The 25805-nt window shown below is 33.1% G+C and overlaps 3 protein-coding genes across 5 annotated transcripts in view; 2 read left to right on the top strand and 1 right to left on the bottom strand.

Moving 5' to 3' along the window:
* Positions 8285-15081, top strand: LOC104752007 (BEL1-like homeodomain protein 4). The gene is made up of 5 exons (XM_010474069.2): positions 8285-8543; positions 8768-9834; positions 11346-11737; positions 12914-12974; positions 14403-15081. The coding sequence occupies exons 2-5, from the start codon at positions 8830-8832 to the stop codon at positions 14871-14873; spliced, it is 1929 nt and encodes a 642-aa protein (XP_010472371.1). The 5' UTR covers positions 8285-8543; positions 8768-8829; the 3' UTR covers positions 14874-15081.
* On the top strand, positions 19174-20570 carry LOC104752005. Its single transcript, XM_010474065.2, has 4 exons — positions 19174-19458; positions 19550-19843; positions 19920-20094; positions 20193-20570. Exons 1-3 carry the CDS (start codon positions 19368-19370, stop codon positions 19997-19999), a joined length of 465 nt encoding a protein of 154 aa, XP_010472367.1. The 5' UTR covers positions 19174-19367; the 3' UTR covers positions 20000-20094; positions 20193-20570.
* The window catches only part of LOC104752006 (histone-lysine N-methyltransferase SUVR5-like), a 6471-nt gene continuing 704 nt past the window's right edge, over positions 20039-25805 (bottom strand). Inside the window, exons 1-12 of one of the 3 annotated variants that reach the window (XM_010474068.1) lie at positions 25734-25804; positions 24971-25266; positions 24587-24889; positions 24373-24483; positions 24166-24276; positions 21404-24076; positions 21148-21309; positions 20936-21052; positions 20751-20854; positions 20538-20675; positions 20369-20456; positions 20039-20287 (exon numbers count right to left, since the gene is read on the bottom strand). In XM_010474068.1, the coding sequence (XP_010472370.1) occupies positions 20168-20287; positions 20369-20456; positions 20538-20675; positions 20751-20854; positions 20936-21052; positions 21148-21309; positions 21404-24076; positions 24166-24276; positions 24373-24483; positions 24587-24889; positions 24971-25204 (4161 nt within the window). In that variant the 5' untranslated portion in view covers positions 25205-25266; positions 25734-25804 and the 3' untranslated portion in view covers positions 20039-20167. Of the gene's footprint in view, positions 20288-20368; positions 20457-20537; positions 20676-20750; positions 20855-20935; positions 21053-21147; positions 21310-21403; positions 24077-24165; positions 24277-24372; positions 24484-24586; positions 24890-24970; positions 25267-25584; position 25805 lie in introns of those variants that run through there. The other 2 variants (XM_010474066.1, XM_010474067.2) reach the window with 2 other exon arrangements.

Genomic DNA, 25805 nt, shown 5'->3' with positions numbered 1-25805 from the left:
ATGATGGTCTTTTTGGAACAAAAAAACTTAATTTAGTACTATTTCAGGTATGAATTATACTTTTCTAAATAACATATTCCAAAAGTATTTTTTTTTGTAGATAACATGTTTGATTTCACATCAGAAGTTACTTGATTTCACATCAGAAGTTACATTTCAAAAATGTTGAATACTGAAACCACAAACTTTTGAAAATATCTAGTCCATATATATATATATATATATTCTTTTTATATCTTCTCATTATTTCACTTTTTAAAATAAGGAAAAAAAATAATGAAAGAAACGAGTTGAATTGATGAAGTTCGAAGCTTGGTGGTGGTGGTGGTGGTGGTGGTGATAGAAGAACACACAGGCTGTCACGTTTGGGTAGTCAATACACGTGGCACTTTAAGACACGTTGATTCCGACATGGACCACATTATCCCACGTGGCCATGACCATTTTGCCTGATTTGCCACGTGGACCCTATTAAATTGAGTTTGTGTTTTGTGTTTAAGGACCACTATTTGTTTGATAAGATATGAGCAAGCATCGACTCATCCACATAAAAAAAATAACACATTTACATAATACACACGGCGTTTTTTTATATTATTAATTCTTACGTATGATTATTTTCTTTCAATATCAAAAATGAAAGAGAAATATTAGCTCCCAATTGTTATGTACCTTAGTATTAGATTCTCTCCATTAAAGAGAGCTCGAAAGATAACATAATCGGGAAAAGATATATTAAATCAAACTATATACATTCTCTAATACTTAGGTTGATATGAAATGAAATACAAAATTATTAAGGTTAAATACAAGTGAAACTAAACAAACCACTATGCTAAGTTGCTAACCAAACTATACAAGAGATTAAGGCTTTGAATGGTTACTCCATGCACTCCATACTAGATAGTGCATACTAACATTTTAATATGGAGTGGAATGGACTATAGTATGGAGTAAACATTGGTATGCACAACACCATACAATAGTATGCATAACACCATACTATTATAAATGGTAAAAATCAAACTATAGTATGGAGTGATGTGTACAAAGGATTAAAACTATTTTAATAATATTTTTATCATAATTAATAATAATTATTACAAGATGTATTGAGAATTAAAAATGTACATTTATTATTTCGATTATCCTATAGAGTTCAACAAAAAAAATAGCTTTCTAAGATTAGAATTATAAGTCAAAAGCTATTATTTTGATTATCCCATAATTATATTATTTCGATTATTGAGATAAATGGTTTATTCAAAACAAAATTAAATTTCTAAGATTGAAGAGAAGAGAGTTCTCTCTCGGCGCTCTAGGTTCTTTTTTTGGAATTTTATTCTGTAAATTTTTAATATTTATGAATGATCATATGTATACACATTTTTCAAAAGTACAAAGAAACACAAATTTAACCCATAAGAACAAAGAACTTGGATCCAACTGTAGTTAAGAATCATGTTTTAATCCAATTTTCACTTTTGGTATGGGGTTGGTATGGAGGTTTTAAGGAGTAAACAGAAAAAAATCGGATCAATAGTACAATTTCCATAATATGGAGTTTCTTTTTCAATTGCAGACTAGTATGGAGTTTTATAATATGGAATAATGCATACTGATCTGGTATTGTGAATGGTGAATTTACTGCGGATTAGTCCGACTTTAGTCCGGTCTGGAGCAGACTAGACAACTATTTACAGCCTAAATCAAACTATATACATTCTCTAATACTTAGGTTGATATTTTAAGAGAACTATAAAAAGAAAATGCATATTTGTAAGCAAACATGAGTTTTAGAATGAATTTTGTTTTTGTTTTTTTGGGTTGAATGCGGAGCATGAATCTTTTTCTTTTTGATAAGTGTATATTAGAAAATCTCATGCATTTTAGGACAATCATTGTTTGTCTAGGATTTGTTTTCTTATTTAAACGTAAATTATTGTTATTTTTGGAATGTATATTATACCAGTTTCTAAACTCCGGCCTCTTATCATTATGAAATTTCTAGTGGCAGAAAATAATTATAGTTCAAAATTTGAGGGCCGAAAATGAGATCCAAATCTTAACTTATCTTTATGGTTTTAAATATTTAATACATGCTTTGTCTTTTTATGAACACTCAAGTTATCAAACTTATTTCTAATTCGCCATATATATAATCGTTCTTTCAAATCATAAAAGTTATACCTTACTATCTAACATGTTAATGTCTAATACAAACATTTAGCTTGCAAGTTCCGGTCATAACAATATATCATAATTTATTTTTTCCCTTGGATTTATATACAATCGTGTTTGTCTATGTCTATGCATACGTCAACTTTTTGTCAGCATATATAAAGAAAAAAAAATCAAATATTGGAGCATAACATCTGTGGGTGTTATAATTTTCTTCATTTATAATATCGTTAAGTATGATATGATCATTACTTTATGATTTTGCATATTCTTTATAATCGAGCATTTTATATTTTCACATTATTTTTACGTACCATCTATATAAAACACCAAATCTTGTCAACTTTATTTTTGGGTACTTAGAAATGACTGTAAAACACTTCACATTGCATACTTTATTATTTGAAATCCCAACTTAAGGTTTTTACCCCTACTCATTGCATATGTTTTATTTATCTCATGCATGCATGGTCCTTAACTCCTAATTAAGGGATGTGAAAGGCCTGAATCAACCAGTTTCGATCTAAGATATTCAAAGTCAAAGTTGCACATCTTTATGCATATATATATATATATATATATGGACCCTTCCTTAAGGGCTATACCTTTGAAACCATCTATTTTAAATATTGACAGAGACGTAATTATAAGACATTTTATAAACAACACAGTCAACTTCAACCAAACTATCGTGTAAGAAAAGCACAATGATTAGTTATATAGATGTCGAAGTGGTAATATTATATAATTTTTGATGAAGAATTAAGGATCAAAATCTCTAACCTAGAATGGTCTAAAGCTATTCCAATTTTGAAAGGACAAAAACAAGAAGATATTAGTAAAGAAATTTAGAAAGCATGTCATGCGTTAGATTATGAAAGTTTCCATGCACAAATGGCATATATATATATATATATATATATATATATATATATATATATACCATTTGTGNGATACACAAATAAATGCGCAAACCGAAGACATGTAGTGAGCTTGTGGTCACACCACTATACAAAGCATAAGTTGTAAAAATGAGTGTACGTAAAAGGCGGGAATAAAACAAAACAAAAGCATCTAACACCAAAGGTAGACAATTTTTAAACCAAAAAGATATAGTGTATCAAATTTTAAGAAAAGAAAAAAACAATCTCCTCCATAAAAAAAAAAAAAATCAAACGAAAAAGAAGAAGATAGAATATATTTTTTTTTTTTTGAAGTATCTATCAAAGAGCTAAGAAAAGGAGATCAGAGAAATAAATAAAGCAGAAAGGAACAATTTGATTGACACCGAATGGACAAACAGTGGAATAAGAAGGGACCATCGCCTCCATTTTCATTAGTCCTTTTATGTTTGTGGTATTATATGACTCACTCACCCATTAATTTAAAATCAAAATTAGTTGCTTTGTACATTTACATTCATAAAACTGATTCAAGTATCAATGAGAAAGTCGTACCAATTCCCGAAACAATGCATATGAGTCTTTAAACATCAGCATTTCGAAAAACTGATGTCACACCCAAGAATTGATAAACAAATGATATGACGACTAATCCTACTCCTTCAATCTATATTTTCTTTCTTTCTGTGGTTCATTCCATCTAATTAAACTCTAATATGATATGAAGATAGTGATTTCATTAGATTTAATTTTTTGTTTACTTCACAAGACCAAAAAAAAAAGAATATGCATTATATATGTAGCGAATTCTCCATTTTCAATTTGCAAAAATAGAAGGATGTAAAAATCCTAATTGTATTTCAAACAAATATCATGTCAAATTATTTGATAACACATTATTTACTTTAAATCATATTTACAAAAACATATCAATTGCCACTTTTAGCCAAAGTTTGGTTACCTAGCAAACAAACCCTAAACAAACCTTGGGAATAACTTTCGATGATAAATTAATTTTAGATGAAGGTTACGTATATATGTAATATGTATCAAGAAAATATGTTTTTTACGGGAAACTAATTAACATGGAATTCCTCAATCCTCAACATGTGAAAACTTAATGCTCATCCAATCATTCGATTTTCAATCATTTAATCATGTAAGTTCTCACATGCTAAAGGCAATTTAATAAAAAGGACAGAAATAAAACAAGAGAAAGAGAGTGACATAGAGGGTTGATGATTCCTCGGACAAGAATTCGTTATGCTGCACAGTATTATCATTTCCCTTCTTATACCTTTTCTTTTCTCTTTTTGCTTACAAATTTTGCCTTTTATTTTCCATAATTTCAGTATATATATATATTTCTGTTAATTTCGTTTTAACTTTCTCTTTCTCGGTTGTGGCGTTATGCCCAGTCCGATCTTCCATGCAGCCTTGGATTAAAATTTTCAGATTTGAATATTTTTTGTTCATTAGAAAGTTGCCAAACATCGGGGAGGTTCCACATAGTTACAATTTAGGATCAGTGCAGTGGAGTTAATTAGGTTAGGTCTCATTTGTTTAGAAGAGTACAATAACTTACATTATTATGCTTAATATTCTTGAAATCAAAACTCCTAGCTACGTTCAAATATGTGTTGCTGTAGTTCAGTATGAATAAAATTTGAAAGGTTAATTAGTTTCTTTCAACAAAGAAACAAGAGGCTTTATTAGGTTGGATGATGGAAAAACAAGAGTTTGGGTGCAAGTACTAATGAATGGACTAATATTGATATGATAATTACATATTTGTAGTTTAATCATTCAATGCCTTTGTCCTGGTGAACTTGAGAGTTTCTATATATGGATACACATGGCATGTTAAAGAGCTTTTAATGATCTACGAGACGTGTAAGTATATGTTTGTCTATATTAACAACCATACGTACGTGAACAAGTGACTCTAATTTTCTAACTTATTATTTCTAACTATTTTTTTTTAAATCTAGTATACTATGTATAAAATATCTCAATTCAGTAACAATTAATATGAGGATACCTATAGTTGTATATAGAAAATATATAATAGCTTAATTCAGTAACACCGATTATTTGGTTCTAAATATATTTGTAGTGAAACGAAAGATCCTAAAACGAATGCAATTATCATGAAAATGAGCAGAACAAACGTAATAGATCCAGAACACTTTTGAATGAGCAACACATAATTTGGCTAGAGTCGTTTACATTAAAGAAAATATTTATGTTTTTAAATTGAGAAAACAAACTTAATATATTTTCTTAAAAAATGTTGTTCTATTTTTTCATACAATCTCACTAGTACAAATGAGCCAGAGTCAACCCATATATAGCTAGAACATATAATTTTTTCGTATGAATAATCTAACCCCAATATACAAATAACTCAAATAATCATCTTCTGTATACATAGTCCTTTTGAACAAAAAAAATGTATACATAGTCAAATTTTCTTATAATAGTTCGAATCAAAACAACTATAGAACCTATAAGAACTTTAACTAATAGTGATTCATCGACATTGTTATATTGAATATATTAATAAATGTGAGGCCGAGAGGAGAGTAACGTGTTGATGAAGATACAAAGAGATATTGGGAAGATTTTGCAACCACCATTGATGAAGAGACTATAAAACCAGAAGATCCATTAAATGCGTAAAGGAGGAGGATAAAGGACACAACCACACATGCGAAAAAGGAGGTTCCACACGTGATGGATGGTTGTGCATACGTGTGTGAGTTCTAGGGGTGGGATTCACGTGAGAGATTCACCCGACCAAAAACTATATTTTTCGAAACACAGATTTTTTTTTTCTTTTTTTTTTTTTCAAAAATATAAATTTATAAATAATACGAAAAGAGAAAGATACTGGTAGGAGTGAAGAAGGTTGGGCTGTCAACTGTCAATCTCATTTGCAGTTGGAACAAAATTGTAAAAGATTAAAATCATAAAGTACATTTGAAGAATTTTAATGTAACTTCTTTCTTTGTTTTCTGTTTTAATTTTCTTCTATTTCAAGGACGTGAGCTTTGTAAATAAGACTTTAGGTGGCAGGAGAGATATCACTGATTTTAATTATAATTGCAAACATTCATTAATTTTTTGATACAATCCGATGAATATTCATAATAGCAAATTGATACTTTTATATGGTAATATATAAAATGTATAACATAACTTAGGTTGCTTAAAATTTTGGTGATATAGATTGAGGTGGGGGAGGGGGAATGTATCAGAAACTTTGAATTATTAAGTAGATGAAATTGGTGGAAAGAAACTAAAACATAATTGATTTAGGAAAACACTTCAACTTTTTTTTAATAGGCAACTTAATTATCCTTAGCAAAAATTAATATTCTTTGAGGGACCAGTTGAATTCATATAGACTTAAGTAAATAGTTTAAACCAAATTATGGGTGCTACGAAATCATTGATTTGGTATCTGATTCGTACATAATAGATTCCAACATAAGTCTCCGTAGATATATATACAAGTGGGCTTTTCACTTTTGCTTTCGAGCCATCCATTAATTATTTACCCCATTGTGGATTTATAACCTACATAGCACATATCCAGGATGTTTCTAACTGTTTGTGAGATGGATACGCACGTCAAATCAAATTTGGAAATATATATTTAAAATACCTTTTGGGTTTGTAGTTGTCTTGCATATATACAATGTAAATTAAAAAAATAATGTAAAAACAAGAGAAGCTAAATTACAAAGACAATAAATAAGGGTCATCGTTACACAATTCTTACGTCTCTATATGACAATTCTTATGTTTTTGTATGCCAATAGCTCTTGTATAGAGGAAAGTAGGGATGGGGAACCCGATTTCTATGAATCATCTTTGAAGCCATTGTTGCAACAGATTTAAAGCTTTCTTAGAGTTTGAATCTCATAATAAAGAGGCAATTAATATTGCAAATAATGGTGCCAATATATCAATAAAGAGCATCCATATCGAGCGGTAAAAATGTGATGAAATTTGAATTTTTTTTATCAATCCTAATAAACGAATCACAGCTTGCCACGATAGAAGAGTTAAATTAGTGTAATTTCTATCAAAAAGAAGAGTTAAATTAGTGATGCCTGTAGATTTTTAACCAGAGATAATAGGAAGAGCTTGTCGAATTTAAGTACAGTGTCTCAGAGCAAAGAATTTGTAACCTTCATAAATCAAAGACCAAAGCGAGTTACCGAAGGTATAGCCTAAGAACATATGATCCATGAATCCAAATTCTGAGTTACAAAGCAAGCAGAAAAAAAGTCAGAAGGTAATTTTGCGTTGATTAGTAGAACCTTCGTTGATTTGATAGTGAGCTGAGCATTCATGCCAACATCCTATGTTTGGAGATACCACCATGAACAAGATCTTTTGCACCATACATGTATAATACAATATTTGGGTGATGGTATTTTAGTTATATTTGATATATATATATACATATACAATGGAGCATATATATAGAGGAGTATCATTTATCCAGTATTGAGATTTTAGCTCTGCGTTATAAGTAGCATGAGCTACATACGCTGATTGAAGTAGACACGTAAAAAAAGTAGTAAAAAATGACATAGTTGACCCTAACTAACAAGTAAACACACGAAATCAGAAGGATAATTGAGTGGACATTGTTGGAATATATAATATTAAATCTATTTTCTGAATAAGTATATATATGCATATATTATATTTATGGCCCAAAATGAGAATACTTTTTTTTTTGGCAAATGAGAATATTATTTAAGCAGAAAAATATGTGGAAGTATTTATGGTGGTGGTTTGGGTCATTGAGATATGACCTTGGACTCACCTTATCTTTGTATTCTTTTAAGTTTTGCTTTTTAAAATAAGTTTCCAAATTAACGCCTTTAAAATGTTGATATCAGCCGACATTTCCGTGATAAAAAAGTTAAAATCTTTTTTTTTTTTCTTTTTTTGCATTTATAAATTAATATATCGTTGACAAAAATTGTAACCAAAAAAAAAAAAAAGACAAGGACAGTTTCGTAATTGTAAGATTATATAAGTTTTGTCTTTCTTCCTCATCGTTATTGATATGGATACCTTTACCGATTAAAATTTTAAAATAAGAAGTTATAAAACCACTTCATTATTATTTTTACAAAAAACTAAAAATGATAAACCAAAAATAATAATAAAGAAGAATGGTGGGTTTAAAAGGGAGGCGAGGAAGAAAGAACAGCGACCTCTTCTTCTTCTCTCTTCTCTCTCTTCCTTTCTCTTTGGGAAGAAGATTTTTTTATAAGTTTTTTGGTTTCAAGAATTTGCTGAAACAACAAAAACTCTCACTAGCTAACACAGAAAAAATAAAATAAAATAAAATAAAAGAAGAGCCTAAGAAAAAGAAAGCTAGAGAGAGATAGATAGAAGAAAAGGATAGCTACAATTCTCTGCAACTCCAAGGTAACTCTTCTCTCTTTCTATATACCATATATGTAGATGATGACCAAAGCTGATAGTGAGAACCTTAAAAGAGTTACAAGAAAGAGATTGGCAAAAAAAAAAACTGTATAATACCTAGTTGACCAAAGCTCCTCTCTCTCTCTCTCTCTCTCTTTCTTTCTTTCTTTTTCTTAAATTTTTTGTGTGTTATATAAGATTCTCTGTGTATGTCTGAATCCTTACAGGATCCAAGAGCTTTTGGAGAGAGAGATAGAGATAGAATGAGTAACAAGAATCAAGAACTGATATGGCTTTAGCTACTACAACTTTTCATCATCAGAGTTCAGATTCTTCTATGTCACAAGATTATAATCATCACCAAGGAATCTTTTCCTTCTCTAATGGATTCCACCGATCATCATCAACTACTCATCATGAAGAGGAAGTAGATGAATCAGCCGTCTCCGGTGCTCAAATTCCGGTTTATGAGACAGCCGGGATGTTGTCTGAAATGTTTGCTTTTCCCGGCGGCGGCGGCGGTGGTGGTGGCTCTGGTGGAGAGATTCTTGATCAGTCTAGTACTAAACAATTGCTAGAGCAGCAAAACCGTCACAACAACAACTCAACTCTTCATATGTTACTACCAAATCATCATCAAGGTTTTGCTTTCACCGACAAGAACACTATGCATCAGCAACAACAACAACAACAACAACACTTCACATGGCCATCTTCATCCGATCATCATCAGAACCGAGATATGATCGGGACCGTCCACGTGGAAGGCGGAAAGGGTTTGTCTTTATCTCTCTCATCTTCATTAGCCGCAGCTAAAGCCGAGGAATATAGAAGCATTTATTGTGCAGCCGTTGATGGAACTTCTTCTTCTACTAACGCATCGGCTCATCATCATCAGTTCAACCAGTTCAAGAACCTTCTTCTTGATAATTCTTCTTCTTCTTCTTATCATCATCATCAACATCAAGTCGTGGGACATTTCGGGTCATCCTCATCATCTCCCATGGCGGCTTCTTCCTCCATTGGAGGTATCTATACGTTGAGGAATTCGAAATATACAAAACCGGCACAAGAATTGTTGGAAGAGTTTTGTAGTGTCGGAAGAGGCCATTTCAAGAAGAATAAACTTAGTAGGAACAACTCAAACCCTAATACTACTGGTGGAGGAGGAGGCGGCGGAGGTGGAGGTTCCTCGTCTTCCGCTGGAACAGCTAATGATAATCCTCCTTTATCTCCGGCTGATCGGATTGAACATCAAAGAAGAAAGGTCAAGCTACTGTCTATGCTTGAAGAGGTAACGTTTTCACATTTATTTTTCTCTAACCAAACTTATTTAATTTCTATCAAACTTTTAATGAACCGTTCAAATGATTGAATTTTTTTTGTTGAATAAACATATTCATATTAATCTCTAAAATATTTGATTTTTCTTCGTGATTTTTTTTCATTCTAAAATTAATTTGTTACTACCAATATTTCATAAACTCTATATAAGTTATATTTTCTTAAAATTTAAATGTATTGAGAAAGACCGACTGGTACAAGAGCACGACACATGCTCTAGTTGGTAAAGCCTGATTACGCAATCCTACCATCACTTATATAATTTTTCTAACTAATATCATTATACTGGTGTTACAGTCTGATTTGATGTATTAATCCATATTTTGTGTCACGCGTTTGGTGGCATCGCATAATCAAATTTAAACATAAGAAATTAAATTATGATTACTTAAGTGATTTAGTCTTCAACCAGAAATTTTGAATTAGAGTTCCCTTCTCCATATAAGCTACCTTTACTACGTAACCAAAACTAGTCCTTGAAGTTACTTCATTATTTATCTTACAATTTATTTTGTAGTTGACATTATCTTGTGTCAATATTTTAATTTTAATTTATGTTCTAAGATGTTATTAGGAGAACAAAACACATTGAAGTATGAATGTATAATATTACCTAATTATACAAAATAATCTTTTGATGAGGTTTGAATATTTATCTTAAAAAATGAGCTAATAATAACAAACAAAAACTCATCAATCTATATTGCATTTCTTAAAAATTTAATTTGTAGGTGGACCGACGGTACAACCACTACTGTGAACAGATGCAAATGGTAGTGAACTCATTCGACCAAGTAATGGGTTATGGTGCAGCGGTTCCGTACACGACATTAGCTCAAAAGGCAATGTCTAGGCACTTCCGGTGTTTGAAAGATGCGGTAGCGGTTCAGCTTAAACGCAGCTGTGAGCTTCTAGGGGATAAAGAGGCGGCAGGGGCTGCGTCCTCTGGGCTAACCAAAGGCGAAACGCCGAGATTACGTTTGCTAGAGCAGAGTTTGCGTCAGCAACGAGCGTTTCATCATATGGGCATGATGGAGCAAGAGGCGTGGAGACCGCAACGTGGTTTGCCTGAACGCTCCGTTAACATCCTTAGAGNATAAATTATCATTACTTAAGTGATTTAGTCTTCAACCAGAAATTTTAAATTAGAGTTCCCTTCTCCATATAAGCTACCTTTACTACGTAACCAAAACTAGTCCTTGAAGTTACTTCATTATTTATCTTACAATTTATTTTGTAGTTGACATTATCTTGTGTCAATATCTTAATTTTAATTTATGTTCTAAGATGTTATTAGGAGAACAAAACACATTGAAGTATGAATGTATAATATTATTATTATCTAATCAAACAAAATAATCTTTTGATGAGGTTTGGATATTTATCTTAAAAAAATGAGCTAATAATAACAAACAAAAACTCATCAATCTATATTTCATTAATTAAAAATTTAATTTGTAGGTGGACCGACGGTACAACCACTACTGTGAACAAATGCAAATGGTAGTGAACTCATTCGACCAAGTAATGGGTTACGGCGCAGCGGTTCCGTACACGACATTAGCTCAAAAGGCAATGTCTAGGCACTTCCGGTGTTTGAAAGACGCCGTAGCGGTTCAGCTTAAACGCAGCTGTGAGCTTCTAGGGGATAAAGAGGCGGCAGGGGCTGCGTCCTCTGGGCTAACCAAAGGCGAAACGCCGCGATTGCGTTTGCTAGAGCAGAGTTTGCGTCAGCAACGAGCGTTTCATCATATGGGCATGATGGAGCAAGAGGCATGGAGACCGCAACGTGGTTTGCCTGAACGCTCCGTTAACATCCTTAGAGCTTGGCTTTTCGAACATTTTCTTAATCCGTAAGTCCACTTTCTCATCCCTACTCAATTATACTTACCTACTCTTATTCTTTGTTACAAATATAATCTAATCTTCTTGAATGTTGACCGTATATTATAAAATATAGACTAACACTATACATTGATACCAAGACTTATACTGATAATATGTTTATTAAAATTAAGTTATGAAAGTGACATTTTTTTTTCAAACTGAGTTTGGTTTGCGGGAAGAATATTTCAATTTCAATCAAAATATTTTTAATGTTGCTGATTTTTTAATTCTTTTCAAAGCTAAACTAAAAATTTATATTAAATAAATACCAATTCGTCAATGAGTTTGATTATATATGTTTATTAATTATTTACTAATCAAAAATTCAAATATCAATTGATTTTTCGTTTTTTCCCTTGATGCCACCGATATATAAGATCAGTGTACGATGCTTTGACCTTGGGATTTTCAAGAAAAATGTGTGTGTTTATATAAATATAAGGTGGTTTGCATGGCAAAGGGATTAAATAATTAATGCAACAAAAGAAGTTTGCAGAGTGAGATCACAAACTTTTAGGCTTTGGGATCATAATAGCATCCTAAGGGTTTCTCTGTCTCTGTCTAACCCTTTCTTTTTAGTTATTTTTTTTTCTTTAATTTGCTTTAATTTTTTTTCCACATTCCATCATCAAAAGAAGTAAATATATTGCCATTAGCAAAATTACAAAAAAAAATAGGTCTCAGATATGTCAGTGGTACAGTGTCATTGGTATATTGTCTCTTAAGAAAGACATAAATTAAAAAGAGAAAGAAAAAAAAAACTAAAAGCTGAAAAAAGCAATTTCTTCTTTCATTATTCATCAGTACTTTCTCTACTTAATGTCTGCAGAATTTTACTATTTTGTTGTTAGTGAAGTAAAGAAGAGAAGGGTTGGTTTGTACAGATGAATATATTTTTGCTTTATAGTGAAAAATAAGTGAAAGATGCAAAAATAAAACCAAATGCTTCTATTCTGTAATCAGCTTTTTCTTTTGTCCCTTAGATTCTCACGCCCTTGTAAGAAGAAAAGTTTGTACCTTTTCTTGCATCTACTTGATTGTGTTTTTCCTCTTATCTCTCTCTCTATGCAAATAAATAAATAAATAATTATTGGGTTTAGGGTTCTAAAGATTGTGAAGTCATTTTCTGGTCTCTTTCTCAGGTACCCAAGCGATGCTGATAAGCACCTCTTAGCACGACAGACTGGTTTATCCAGAAATCAGGTCAGCCTTTATCTGTATAGATACATGCATGCATATATATACATATATATTTTTAATACTGATCATATACAAGAACCCTTTTAATTATTCATTTACATGTTGCAATTAATTCACAATTTACCATATATATCAATCATTTCATCATGCAAAATCTGACATGATCGTGGCCTCATGTTTATTTCTCTTGCATGGATTTTGAATATGATGAAATCATTTTTCTTGGGTTTCGTTTTTTTACATTTAATACATCATACGCACACACACACAAGTATACAAAACATAGGAGAGAGAGAGAGAGACGTAAATACTCAGCACAAAGACAGTACTAGTATTTCTCAAGTACATGAAAGTTTGAAGCTTTCATTTCACAGTCTTGTACATATTAACTACTACTATGTACATCCCAAATTTAATACACTTGGCTTATCTATCCATTATAGTTCATCAGCCCTTTCAAATTGTGTTTTGACATTCTTTCTGATTTTAAAATAAGTGTCGTTATAAAATGTTAATCTTGTAAAATACATTAATCAAAATAAGTAAAAAATACTAAAAGTTAACCTTATTGCATGGATATAATGACAATTTTGATTAATTTTGTTCAATTTTCATTGAAATTAAAGTGAAAATTTTGATTAATTTTGTTCAATTTTCAGGTGTCAAATTGGTTCATAAATGCTAGGGTTCGTCTATGGAAACCAATGGTTGAAGAGATGTATCAACAAGAAGCAAAAGAAAGAGAAGAAGAAGCGGAAGAAAATGAAAATCAACAACAAAGAAGACAGCAANTCTGGTCTCTTTCTCAGGTACCCAAGCGATGCTGATAAGCACCTCTTAGCACGACAGACTGGTTTATCCAGAAATCAGGTCAGCCTTTATCTGTATAGATACATATTTATGTTTAATACTGATCATATACAAGAACCCTTTTAATTATTCATTTACATGTTGCAATTAATTCACAATTTACCATATATATCAATCATTTCATCATGCAAAATCTGACATGATCGTGGCCTCATGTTTATTTCTCTTGCATGGATTTTGAATATGATGAAATCATTTTTCTTGGGTTTCGTTTTTTTACATTTAATACATCATACGCGCACACACACACACAAGTATACAAAACATAGGAGAGAGAGAGAGAGAGACGTAAATACTCAGCACAAAGACAGTACTAGCTTTCATTTCACAGTCTTTCTACTATTATGTACATCCCAAATTTAATACACTTGGCTTATCTATCCATTATAGTTCACATCCCTTTCAAATTGTGTTTTGACATTCTTTCTGATTTAAAATAAGTGTCGTTGTAAAATGTTAATCTTGTAAAATACATTAATCAAAATAAGTAAAAAATACTAAAAGTTAACCTTTTTGCATGGATATTAATGACAATTTTGATTAATTTTGTTCAATTTTCAGGTGTCAAATTGGTTCATAAATGCTAGGGTTCGTCTATGGAAACCAATGGTTGAAGAGATGTATCAACAAGAAGCAAAAGAAAGAGAAGAAGAAGCGGAAGAAAATGAAAATCAACAACAAAGAAGACAGCAACAAACAAACAACAACGACACGAAACCCAACAACAATGAAAACAACTTCACTGTCATAACCGCACAAACTCCAACGACGATGACATCGACACATCACGATAGCGACTCTTCATTCCTCCTCCCTTCCGTCGCCGCCGCTTCTCACGGCGGCTCAGACGCCTTCACCGTCACCACGTGTCAGCAAGACGTCAGTGACTTCCACGTCGACGATGGTGTGAACGACATAAGATTCGGCACCAAACAGCCTGGTGACGTGTCACTTACGCTTGGTCTACGCCACTCTGGCAATATTCCTGATAAGAACACTCCTTTCTCCGTTAGAGACTTTGGAGATTTTTAGTCTTCGTCGTTTCTCAAATTTATTAATCCAAATTATAGTGAATACATTTTTTGTTTTATCTATATATGTTTTTAGTCTCTTCACATACTTTTAAATTTCTTTTCATTTTTTTTCTGTCTTTTCTGTCGTAAGAAGAAGAGAGATACATATATCAACTATTATCCTAGCTAGCCACCAAAGTTATAATATATATATACAATTATGCACATATTTTTATCATATTCTTCTCTGAAATTGATATTATTATGTTTCTGCAATTTTTTGGTGTTTCTAAAACTAAATTTTGTGATATAGCATTTATTGGATTCTTCCATTTGGTTTTACTAATAAACGATAACAGTCGTAGGAAAGTGCCAATGTTCCATTTAAGTCAAATCACTTTGCTTGTTTAATCAATTTAATCATCTCAACTATCCCTACTTACTACAACTATGTACTCCTTAATTTAGTAATGGCAACAAAATATATTTGGTGCACTATTGACGTATTAACAATTGCATTATTTTTATATTTATAGTTTAAACTTTAAAACGTGACATCTTGTTTAAATAGAAACAATAATATTGTTCGATGAAGATATTTTTGAGTTCTGTTTTTTTTTCTCTAACAAAAAAAAATTTCCCTAGCTAGAACTCCAAAGGTTTGGTTACATGTCATATTGGGGCTATCTCAATCGAGACAGAGACGTTTAGTTTCCACAAAGGGGCATTTAAGCTCATCGCCATGGTGCTACACATTGCTTTTTTATAGAAAAAAAAATATAAAATAGGGACTTCTTACTTAATTTATTTCTAAAAGGGTTCCCTTAAAAGTTACTTCAATATATAATTTTTGTAAACAAGACATCTACGTGTCACCTAATTCCAAATATATAATGAATTTCTGGAAATGAGAGGTTAAAATTTGGGGTTCTAGTGTATATATAGTTTCTTAAGTCTCACCTTTATTTATAATCACACAAAAATACACATGTTTTACCCTTAATCTTGTTTTTTTCCTCACTCTTAAAAAGTAGTTCTCTTTTACTTAGGCCTAGGACTCTAGGAGGTTGATTGATTCTACTTGTGTTCGATCCTGATTACTACGATCATTCCTTTTTTTTTTTTTTTTTTTTTTTTTTTTTTTTTTTNCATTCCTTATACTGTGCACTTTATTTAACTTCAGCGGTCGTTGAAGTAAATGAAAATGACAACAAGACAACAATTACACTTGAACATATAGTAATGATTTAGTGAAATAATTTTCGTCTTAAACTATTCCGTTTTGTTTTTTTTGTTTTGTTTTTTGTCAACATTCCGTTTTGTGTTTTAATGACTAAACGAAGGTAATGTATATCAAGTTAAAAAATATTTTACCAAAAAAAAAGTAATGATTTGATAAAAATATCAGTTATATATATAAAGTTAGAATTAATTAAAACTGCACATCATTTCTTTGGCAGCTGTTGCACATGTTGCCATTAGAAGCCTAAATACATTTATTCCTATTTTAGTGGTCCAATTGTTAACCCTTCTTGTCTGACCACTGTCCAATATCTACCATACTCTTATAAAAGAATATTATATAAAATGGAAAATTTTCATATACTGATTTATGGTTTAATTCATTATTATTTTTTGGCTGGTATACAAAAATACAATATAACAATTTATTTTGTCCTTTGTTAAAAGAAAAATATCAATGCAGATCTGAACGTGACAAGAAAATCAAATATGCATGAGTGTAAGATTCTTGATTTTAATACTGGAGGGCCTCTGCCTTTTAATGATCCATACGCAAGCGTTTGTATATATTTGCTGTCGAATACATTGACAGTCTCTGTGTCAATGTCATGTTTATAATTTATACTGCACGCATGAATCGCATGGTGGAACTTCTGTCATGCATACATTATTTTTTATATATATTAATATATATGTATATATATATATATAGTTAATCTCTTGAAATTTTACATTTTCCATGTGCATTAGTGGTTAAGCTGGCCTTGAAAAATGTTAGCAAATTCTGTGATTTCCACATATATATATATATATACAAAGAACGCTGCGTACTATTTTTGTTTTTTTTTTGGTTAAATAAAACTATTGATTGGGTCATTCTCTTTATTATAAATAAAAACAAGTATAAGTAATTATCAGATTTGAAAAATTATCGATTCGGTTTTAATGTTTTTGGATGAAAAGTTTGATTATTTGTTAAAAACTGTTAAGTGTGAGTTATGATGAAACTCATTTCTGTAATTTGTATATATATATTTTTTTTTCTTGTGCGATTTTCAAAAATATCCCTTGTCATTTTTCAAAAATATATTTTTATGTTGTCCATTTTCAAAAATATCTTTTTCAATGTATAAAATAACTAAATTCTAAGCTCTAAGCTCAAAATACTAAACCTTACGCCCTCAAAACTATATCCTAAATGTAAAATTGAGAACTTAAACCAAATTTTTTTTTTTAATGAATTTAACATATTTTAATTGTGTAAAAAATGATAAAACTGAAAATGTTCAGAAAATGGTATTTTTGAAAAACAATATCATAGAAAGGATATTTCTAACAAAATCTCTTTTTTTCTTCATCCATACTTCTTATTTCATCTATAGAAATAATTTAATTAATACTTATGGAAACTATACACTAGCTAGGTACCCAAATTTTAACCTCACATTTGCTTAAAAAATATATCAGATAAAAATGATTTGTTCATTTATCATAATTTTGTTCTAAATAACATATATTTCACCCAATTTTTTAACAACAATTAACATACTATTTTCTCGGATGACATATGTTACATTATATCACGTCAACTATTTACTTGAATCACAAAAAAAAATACACATGTTATTTTCTAGTATAAATCACATTTATGAAATTAATTACAGTATGTTCATTTTGCTGGTTTTGAAGTCGTTTTAGACATAATTTGACAATATATCAAACCGGTTTATTTAACCGATAGTTATTCTGGGGGGGGGGGGTGTTAGACACTCAAATAAATGAATAATTGAGAAAAATCTGATGAAAGAGTAAAAAACATTATAAGAGAAAAGGTTTGACGTTACTAATCAAAATAGCATTTGAACAATATGACAAATAATGGTTGATGTTCATCAGTAATCTCTCCCTGAGTACGTACCTTTATCTACACTTGCAATTTTCTACCAAATTTTTCACTAAATTAGGTCAAATTACGTGTCCAAATTTAGATTCAGTATAAATATATATCTTACATTCTTTTCATAGAAGATCTTTTTGGGGTTCGAAACACTTAAATTTCATATCGTGCTTCAGTTCTAGCAATTAGAATTGAATGGATTGGAATAGAAGAAGATTAAACCAACTTGTGGGGGTTGGGGTCCTACGACTTTCTCCGGTCTAAGAATGAGAAGAGAGGTCGGTCCCATTTGAATGGTATTGGGCTTTGGGGCCATGGCATTACAGAATTTAGCGATCGCCGAATCCGATGAGTACCCCATCACATACAACCATACTTTTATGACCAAATTAATAGGTCCCCTCACTAAAACCAATCGTATCAAAATGGTTTATATTCTCGACCTCACATACATAATTACTTATGAACATATGCCTAAATGTCGAACTTAGTTTATTTTTGGAAATATTTATTTCGTATACTGAGAACACGTTAAAAAATTAAAATATATGGATGTATATAACACAATGCTAGCTAGCTATGCCTATGAGTGAAAGTTTCAAACTACAAATACAACATTACATGTGTCAACAAAATAAATATGTGTGCATCAATATAAAAAAATTTACTATGCAATAAATGAATTGGGTAGAGAATAGAATGATTGGAGAACAGTGATGGTGCACTATTTGTTGGAATAATTAATTACAGAGGATAGGCCCGTATCTTTTTGTTGTCTTATATGTTCATGGTATGTGAAGTGTGCCCTCATATATTATACATCCACATTTTATTTGTTAGTGTGCAAAACTATACATCTCACATAAGTAGTAATTTCGTTGTGAATATATGTAGAGATGTATAGTTTTGTACACTACCAAATAAAATGTATGTGTAGAAGTAGTAATTTTTGCACATTCACATAAGTAGAATGATAAAATTGGAGAATGTAAAAAACAAGAAAAGGTTCATATTAGAGTCATTCAAAGACAACAAATGAAACATATCAAGAAAACTCTCCATAGAGCTTTTTTGAAATAGGAAAAAAAAAAGTCAAATTTTATTTTATTTTAGAGAAACTTTAATATTGGAGACAAATTTGAAGCCAAACTATTGCGAAAGAAAGTAAGAAACAAAGAAAAATCCTATGGGCTTTGTGGGACAATCATCAACGAGAACCGAAACATACCAAAGAACCGGGTTTTTAGGTTCTGTGTCGGTTATCGATATATGATTTAGCAGACGCGTCAGAAGTATCTCATAAGTCATAACATACGAGGAGGCTACGATCTAAGTTTGATCTGAGCTTAAAGATCCAGAAATCTTAAGGAAGATATGACAAAACCCAGAAACCTGTTTAGATTTTGCTGTCTGCTAATGGCGTTTTTGTTTGCTTATTCTGCATCTGTCCAGCTTAATGATCCTGGTACTCAAAAACAAAACTTGTTTGTTTACTTCTTCTATGATCTCTTTAACAAGATTATGTAAACTTTCATTTTTTGTCTGTGTTTCTGTAGATTGGTACTTCTGGTTTCCTCTATACACACTTGCCTGTGTTGTTAACCTGATCAACTGCAAAAGAAGAATATCTAAGTCGAGAAGAATCAAACAAATGATGGTGAGAACAGCTTTAGGCTTGGGTCTGTTCTTGTTAGTTAAAGTTGTTGCAGAGGATGTGATAACAGAGAAAGTTGGAGTCTTGTCTTTGGATCTTACTCATAGAGTGGTTAGAGAGAAGATTGGAAGTGGTTTGGTCGTAGCTTCAATGGTTCTGCAACTACAAGCTTCTTCCACAAAACCCATTGACTTTGGTAAGAACAAGAAGAAGAAAGATTCCAATCTTTAGAAAAAGTTTCAAACTTTGATTGGTTCTTTTGATGATTTCAGGTATGGTTGCAATGGTAATCTTTGGCTATGGAATTCCCTTTTGGTTCTTCACAGTTATGAAAGGAAAAATCAAGATTTGATCAAAGATTCAATGGAGAGAAAAAAGGTAAAAGCTTGAAGGAGACTAAACAGAATGAATAAACCAAAGCTGTCTACAGGTTCAATGGGAAAAAAGGTAAAAAAAAAAAAGTCTGAAGGAAACTACTTATTAAAACAAATCTGCAAAGAATGTTCCTAGGAACCAAAATCTAACACAACAAACTACCTCTGCAGTTAGTTGCTTTACAATGACAAGGATGCTCAGTTTCTTGTCCAGATGTTACCAGTCTGCGACCATAGTCTCGAGTGATCTCTTCTCCTGCAGCTATCTGTTTTACACGCATAACAAAGAATCAGTTCAGTTCAACACTTTGATACTTCTTTCAAGCAAGAAAGAAGAAGAGCCTTACATCCATACTGGCATATAGACCGATATGAGCCAGCGGGGATTCCATGCTATCCACAATAACTTGGTGATTAACGAGATTTGGCGAGCAGCTAGAGATGAAACCAGATTACAAAATCAACAGTCTATGTAGCAGTAGTATAATGCAAAAGTTTTAGTTTTGTTTTACACACCTGTGATTAATGTATCGAGCGATGTTGCCGTGAGTAGTAGCATCAATAACATAATCGGACTCTCCTTCGATCAATCTACCGATATCGTTCATATTAGCATCAATTTCCTGTATGTAGCTGCAACCTTCTTTTCCATACCTATGAAATCAATAGCAGAATTTTAAGTTTTGCTACGTACAAAAAGGCGAAAATATCATCAAAAATGCTACGTACAGGTTTCGCCTCTTGTTTGCTTCTTGCAGATCAATAACCTCCCCAATGTATTCACAAACAAATGTGCCACGCAGTATATGTTCACAAGCTCTCAATCCCCATCCCTGTGGATCAACCAAGTCATGGATATCGGAATTGAAGTAAGAGAGACGGATAAAACGACAATGACTGTAAAAGGATCACACCTTGCTTTCAGTTCTAAACACTTCTAGTTTAACGTGAACTCCATTCTGCAAAACCCGATTCTGACATGTTCTTGAGCATCCACAGAACTCATTGCATTCATAAACAGGATAACCTTCCTGTAACATTTTCAGAATTGACAACAACAATCATGTGATGTTATGCCAGAGAAAAGAGGACCAACGAATATGATGTCAAGTAGTAACAAGATTACCTCCAAAATGATCCGTTGTTTCTCATCATATGGGAATCTAAACCTCATGGGTTTTCCATATATGTCTCTAGCGTCCTCAAAATCGTTACTGAAAAGGTATACGTGATCACAAGTTACAGGCGAGCACACTGAACTGCGACATCCACACCTGAGCTGCAGATTCTGCATCATAAACAGCGGACAAAAGAACAAAGTTACAACATGGAGTCACAATTCTGTTTCAAGGATACGACAGAGCTACAACAAGTAAAAATACCTCCTTTACGAGATCCATTGACGGATGAAGTATTGATTTTGTAACATAAATAAAGCTTTCCCAAGGCTTCTCTTGCGGCTTTTCGGAATTCAAAAGACCATCATCGACGACACAAATTGGAACAGCTTCCTTACCACAGCTTAAGTCGTTGCACAAAACGGTAGTATTTCCAAACGGTCTCTTACTAAAATGATGAGCCTCCATGATACAATGACACTCATCCACTTCCAACTCAGTATTAGAGTGTTCTCCAGCTTCCATAGCTACCCCAAATCGATCATTCTCTTGTCTCGGGATCAAGGGACGTAGAAGATTTTGGTCTTTAACAGACTTACATCCGTTAGAGCATATGTATCCTTCCTGATGCCATTGCACCTGTACACCTTGCTCACCGCAAAGTTTTGCTGCCTTGAGATATATCCGCTCAGGCAAATTCCCGAATTTAGCCTCCAAAGAGTTCTCAAGGCTCACCCTACAGCAAGCTGATCGAGCAGCAGACAAGATATCGAGGTTATTAGGGCGATGTTTCGCTTTCTGAACCTTTGACAACAATATATTCGAAACCACAGAGCAATGAGCATCTGTTGTGCCATCAACGTTTCTACTATCGCTCGGAAGCGGCGATGATACTCCAGTGTTTCCTTCCGTGCCGAGAGATTTCGAACCTTGTATCCTCCTCTTCATATTTACACCAGCCCGGTTTCTAATCCTATATGAGACTGCTCCAAGACTTTTCTTGAACTTATTCGGACGACTAAGCCTACCAGATTTCATCCTGTAGGTATTAAACCTTAATCCTTTCTTTGGACCACGAGAGCCAACTAGGTTCGGTCCCATGTGTTCAGCTTGATGGTGACGGCCAAGGTCAGGTAATAAATTGAATTTCATCCCACAGAACTTGCAAACAAATTTATGTACGCCGCTTGCACTCTCGCTGTTTTGGCTCAACACAATTTGTGAACTGCCTGCTTCAGGTTGCTGAGAAGACTCACCATTAGTTAAGTTGCACTCAGAAACAACTGTTAGCGATTTGCACTCAGAAGGATGCACAGCTTGCACATGTAATAGCAACTGATCTTTATCTCCAAAATGGCTGCCACAAGGAATACACTGAAGTAGCATACACTTTTCCGCAAACTGCACGTGATGTCTCTCCTCCACATGACTTTCCAAAAGCTTTCTGTTCACAAAAGAATCTAAGCAAATAGCACAAGCAAATCCACTAAAGGACCATTTGTCTTTGTCAGTAGTTTCTTCTCCATTATCATCATCACCACAGGCATATGTATCATACAATAATGATGCATCTTCTTCATCATCACCAGCACCAGCACCGAAACCCCATATCCTAGTTAATCTCTCCCTTTCATAGGATACTAACTTCATCAAGAACTCCCCAATTCCAGCGTCAGCGTTTCTTGAAGCTTCTGCTTTCGCCCAATCAAGCTGTACTTCCATTGGGACAGAGTTTCTTAAAGATAAGACACTTTTGAGGAGCTTGTAGAAAATATCACAAGCTTGATGTAGAGCCAATTTTTCCTCACGCGATAAACAACCCCTTAAGAGATCTATAAACACTTCCTTCGATATGATTCGACTCTTACCATTCCTTGCACGCTTGAGCCAGTTAGGAAGGTGCTGTTCACAGTATAATGAGTGCTTTGTTGAGAACTCATTGCAAGGAACATAACTGTTTTCTGAGCAAGAACCTACACACAAGTTATCCTCTTGGCTACAATGTTCAAACATCTCAGTGAAGCTTGTGGCTCCATGGGGCTCATGTTTCTCGAAAGATGGACCTTCTGGTTCTCCAAAAGGCACCAAATCTTGACATTGATTTTCGAAGTCTGACATGATTTCCGCTACCTTTCTTTTGGCCGGAAGAGATAAAGAATTATCAGGTTTCTCTATCCCTGTTTGAGGGCGGTGTTTCTTGCAGAACAACAAACCGGGTAGAGATCGGTGCTTGCATTTGGTACCAAGAACAGTAATGCCTCCGCACATTGGTGCCTCAATTGCAGGAGAGCCCTCGTTCTTCGTAGACTTGGTGGTGAAACGAGAAGCTAAATGCACACAACAATATACATCACCTTCATTAGCCCACCTCACACATTGCCTGCCTTTTGATTCAATGAAAGCTGTGCATTGCTGACTCTTATTTCCCGAACCAAATGGTTTCTTCAGAACTGGTTCGTTAATGTGTAGTAGGTCTTGCGGGTGAGACAATCCATTAACTTCTTTTGTTTTCATAAGCTGTGAACCATTCGCTTCAACAACAATGCCATCCCATAGGTCCAAACCATTCGTTGGTGCATTCGTTATCTGGTTTTCTTCTTTCACCACCTCAGGAGTATTTGCGTTGCCTCGAGAACCAAAAGGTTCCGAAACAATTGCAGTCAATTCTAGTGGTGAAGCTTCAGTAGCAATCTGTGATGCGTTGGTTGCCTCTGCACGTCGTATCTCAAGTTTTGGTCTTTTACGGCTAGCCTGGACATCCGAGTTAAACACGCTTTCACCATTCTGCTGTGCTATCTCGCCAACACTACGGCGAGATATTGAGAACCATTTCGCAATGTCATGCTTCCACGTTTTCCATTCTGACAACACCATTGGTAGCACTGGCGTCTCAGAAAGTGATTTCACTTCATTCCACTTGATACAATTCTCAAACTCCTAAACACACAACAAGATAAAGTGAACTTAGTTACAAAAAAAAAACATGTCTAAACAATACACAATCAGCCTCTGGTGAAGTCATTAACCTCATTCAGCAATTCAATACTCTCGGCATTCACTGCATTGTTACATTTTTGTACCCACAAAGGAAATGAGTTCTCAAGCCAAACCGGATCCATGTATTGTTGCAAAATCATCTGAACAAACGTTATACAAAGCCGAGACATGATTACACAAGAATCAAACAAAAAAATCACTCTAAACTCTAACAGCAAAGAGAGAGGGAAGCTTACACTATGAAGCTTCACAAGCATTATTCCAAGATCATGATAACTTGTACTTCTAGTAGCCCCCATTGCAAATTCTTTCCAGATTATTATGTCTCTAGCTCCTTCAGCTACAACCTGCAACATCAAAAACGTTAATTATTCCATTGAGGAACATCATAATCAAATGCAATCTAAATCATTTGGTATATCAAAAATAGTTATATTCCAGAGTATATACCTCCAAGGGGAACTGGTCAACTATATTGAACATGCCAACAGTAAGTTTGCGCATGATATAGCGTCGAGCAGCAGTTAAATCTTTAACCAATTTAAGTCCAACTTTGTGTGACTTATAAGCAATAGGATCAGGAAACTCATTGATGGATCGAACAAGCTGCATATCCGCCCACGAGTGGTTCTTCGTATGTGGGAAAAAAATCACACAATACTTTTTTCTACCATGAGTTGGTTTCCCTCTCAATGTCGACAATGGCCAATCCGCTTTGGCACATCTGATTCCAGCTTGCCATTTCCCTCTCCACTACAACACCAAAACATTAACCATATGAAAAGATATTCAAGATTCCAAACTCTGAGAGCTATAAAAATGTATCATTATTACCTTCACCCACAAAGCAATAGGTTCATCTTGTTGTAACCATTTAGGCTCAGAAGGAGGAGATGACTCGCCTTCGGCCTCGCCACTATTACCGGTAACTTCCATAACACTAACTGAATCAGTACTAGGCTTCACCGCATTTACATCATCCTCCAGCTCAGATTTCACCAATGCATCCATTTCTGTTGCTTCCTCAACATCCACGTCAAGAACCAATTCATCCATTTCAACTTCCATAAATCACCACTTCTTGGATATTTCACTTGTTTAAACCCAGGACTTGATAAAATCACACAATTCTGCAATAAGGACAGAGGAGAGAAACCAAATATAATAATAATCAAACACATAAACTCAATATCAATTGCTTTCCTAATCAAATTTAACCATAAGAAAGTTTCTAATAAGGCAAGAAATTTTCAGACATACCAAGGTCAATTATTACATGAACATTGTTTGGTACTAGTAGTAATCACAATTGTTAATCTAACAATTCAGATCTTACGAAGTAAAACTAAAACCCTAAATTACACAAGAATTGATAAAAAAACCCAATATTGGATTAATAGATATATATATATAAAAAAAAGGTTGGTCCATAGATGGGGATCAAGTACCAATTCGAAGATCAATAACATGACCTATCAACAACAAACCCAGGTGTGTGGTGAGAGGGTGACCAAAAAAAATGTTAAAATGCACAAAACAAATCTAATTACTAATAAATAAATAAAACTATAAGAGAAAGGTCAGGTAACACAATAACTTGTTAGGATACACATGGAAACAGACATGGCGGAATCAAAGGCTAGGTCACGGAAGAAGAACCAAACCAACC

This window comes from Camelina sativa, chromosome 16 (assembly GCF_000633955.1).
Source record: "Camelina sativa cultivar DH55 chromosome 16, Cs, whole genome shotgun sequence".
NCBI classification, from domain to species: Eukaryota; Viridiplantae; Streptophyta; class Magnoliopsida; order Brassicales; family Brassicaceae; genus Camelina; species Camelina sativa.
This window is presented reverse-complemented; position numbering and strand designations above follow the sequence as displayed.

Excerpts from the sequence above, each read along its gene's own strand:
- LOC104752007 (XM_010474069.2), top strand. The coding sequence starts at position 8,830 with ATGGCTTTAGCTACTACAACTTTTCATCATCAGAGTTCAGATTCTTCT. Across the intron at positions 9,835-11,345 it reads TACTGTCTATGCTTGAAGAG|GTGGACCGACGGTACAACCA; the intron begins GTAACGTTTTCA and ends TTTAATTTGTAG. Across the intron at positions 12,975-14,402 it reads CTGGTTTATCCAGAAATCAG|GTGTCAAATTGGTTCATAAA; the intron begins GTCAGCCTTTAT and ends TTCAATTTTCAG.
- LOC104752005 (XM_010474065.2), top strand. The coding sequence starts at position 19,368 with ATGACAAAACCCAGAAACCTGTTTAGATTTTGCTGTCTGCTAATGGCG. Across the intron at positions 19,459-19,549 it reads TGTCCAGCTTAATGATCCTG|ATTGGTACTTCTGGTTTCCT; the intron begins GTACTCAAAAAC and ends GTGTTTCTGTAG. Across the intron at positions 19,844-19,919 it reads CACAAAACCCATTGACTTTG|GTATGGTTGCAATGGTAATC; the intron begins GTAAGAACAAGA and ends TGATGATTTCAG.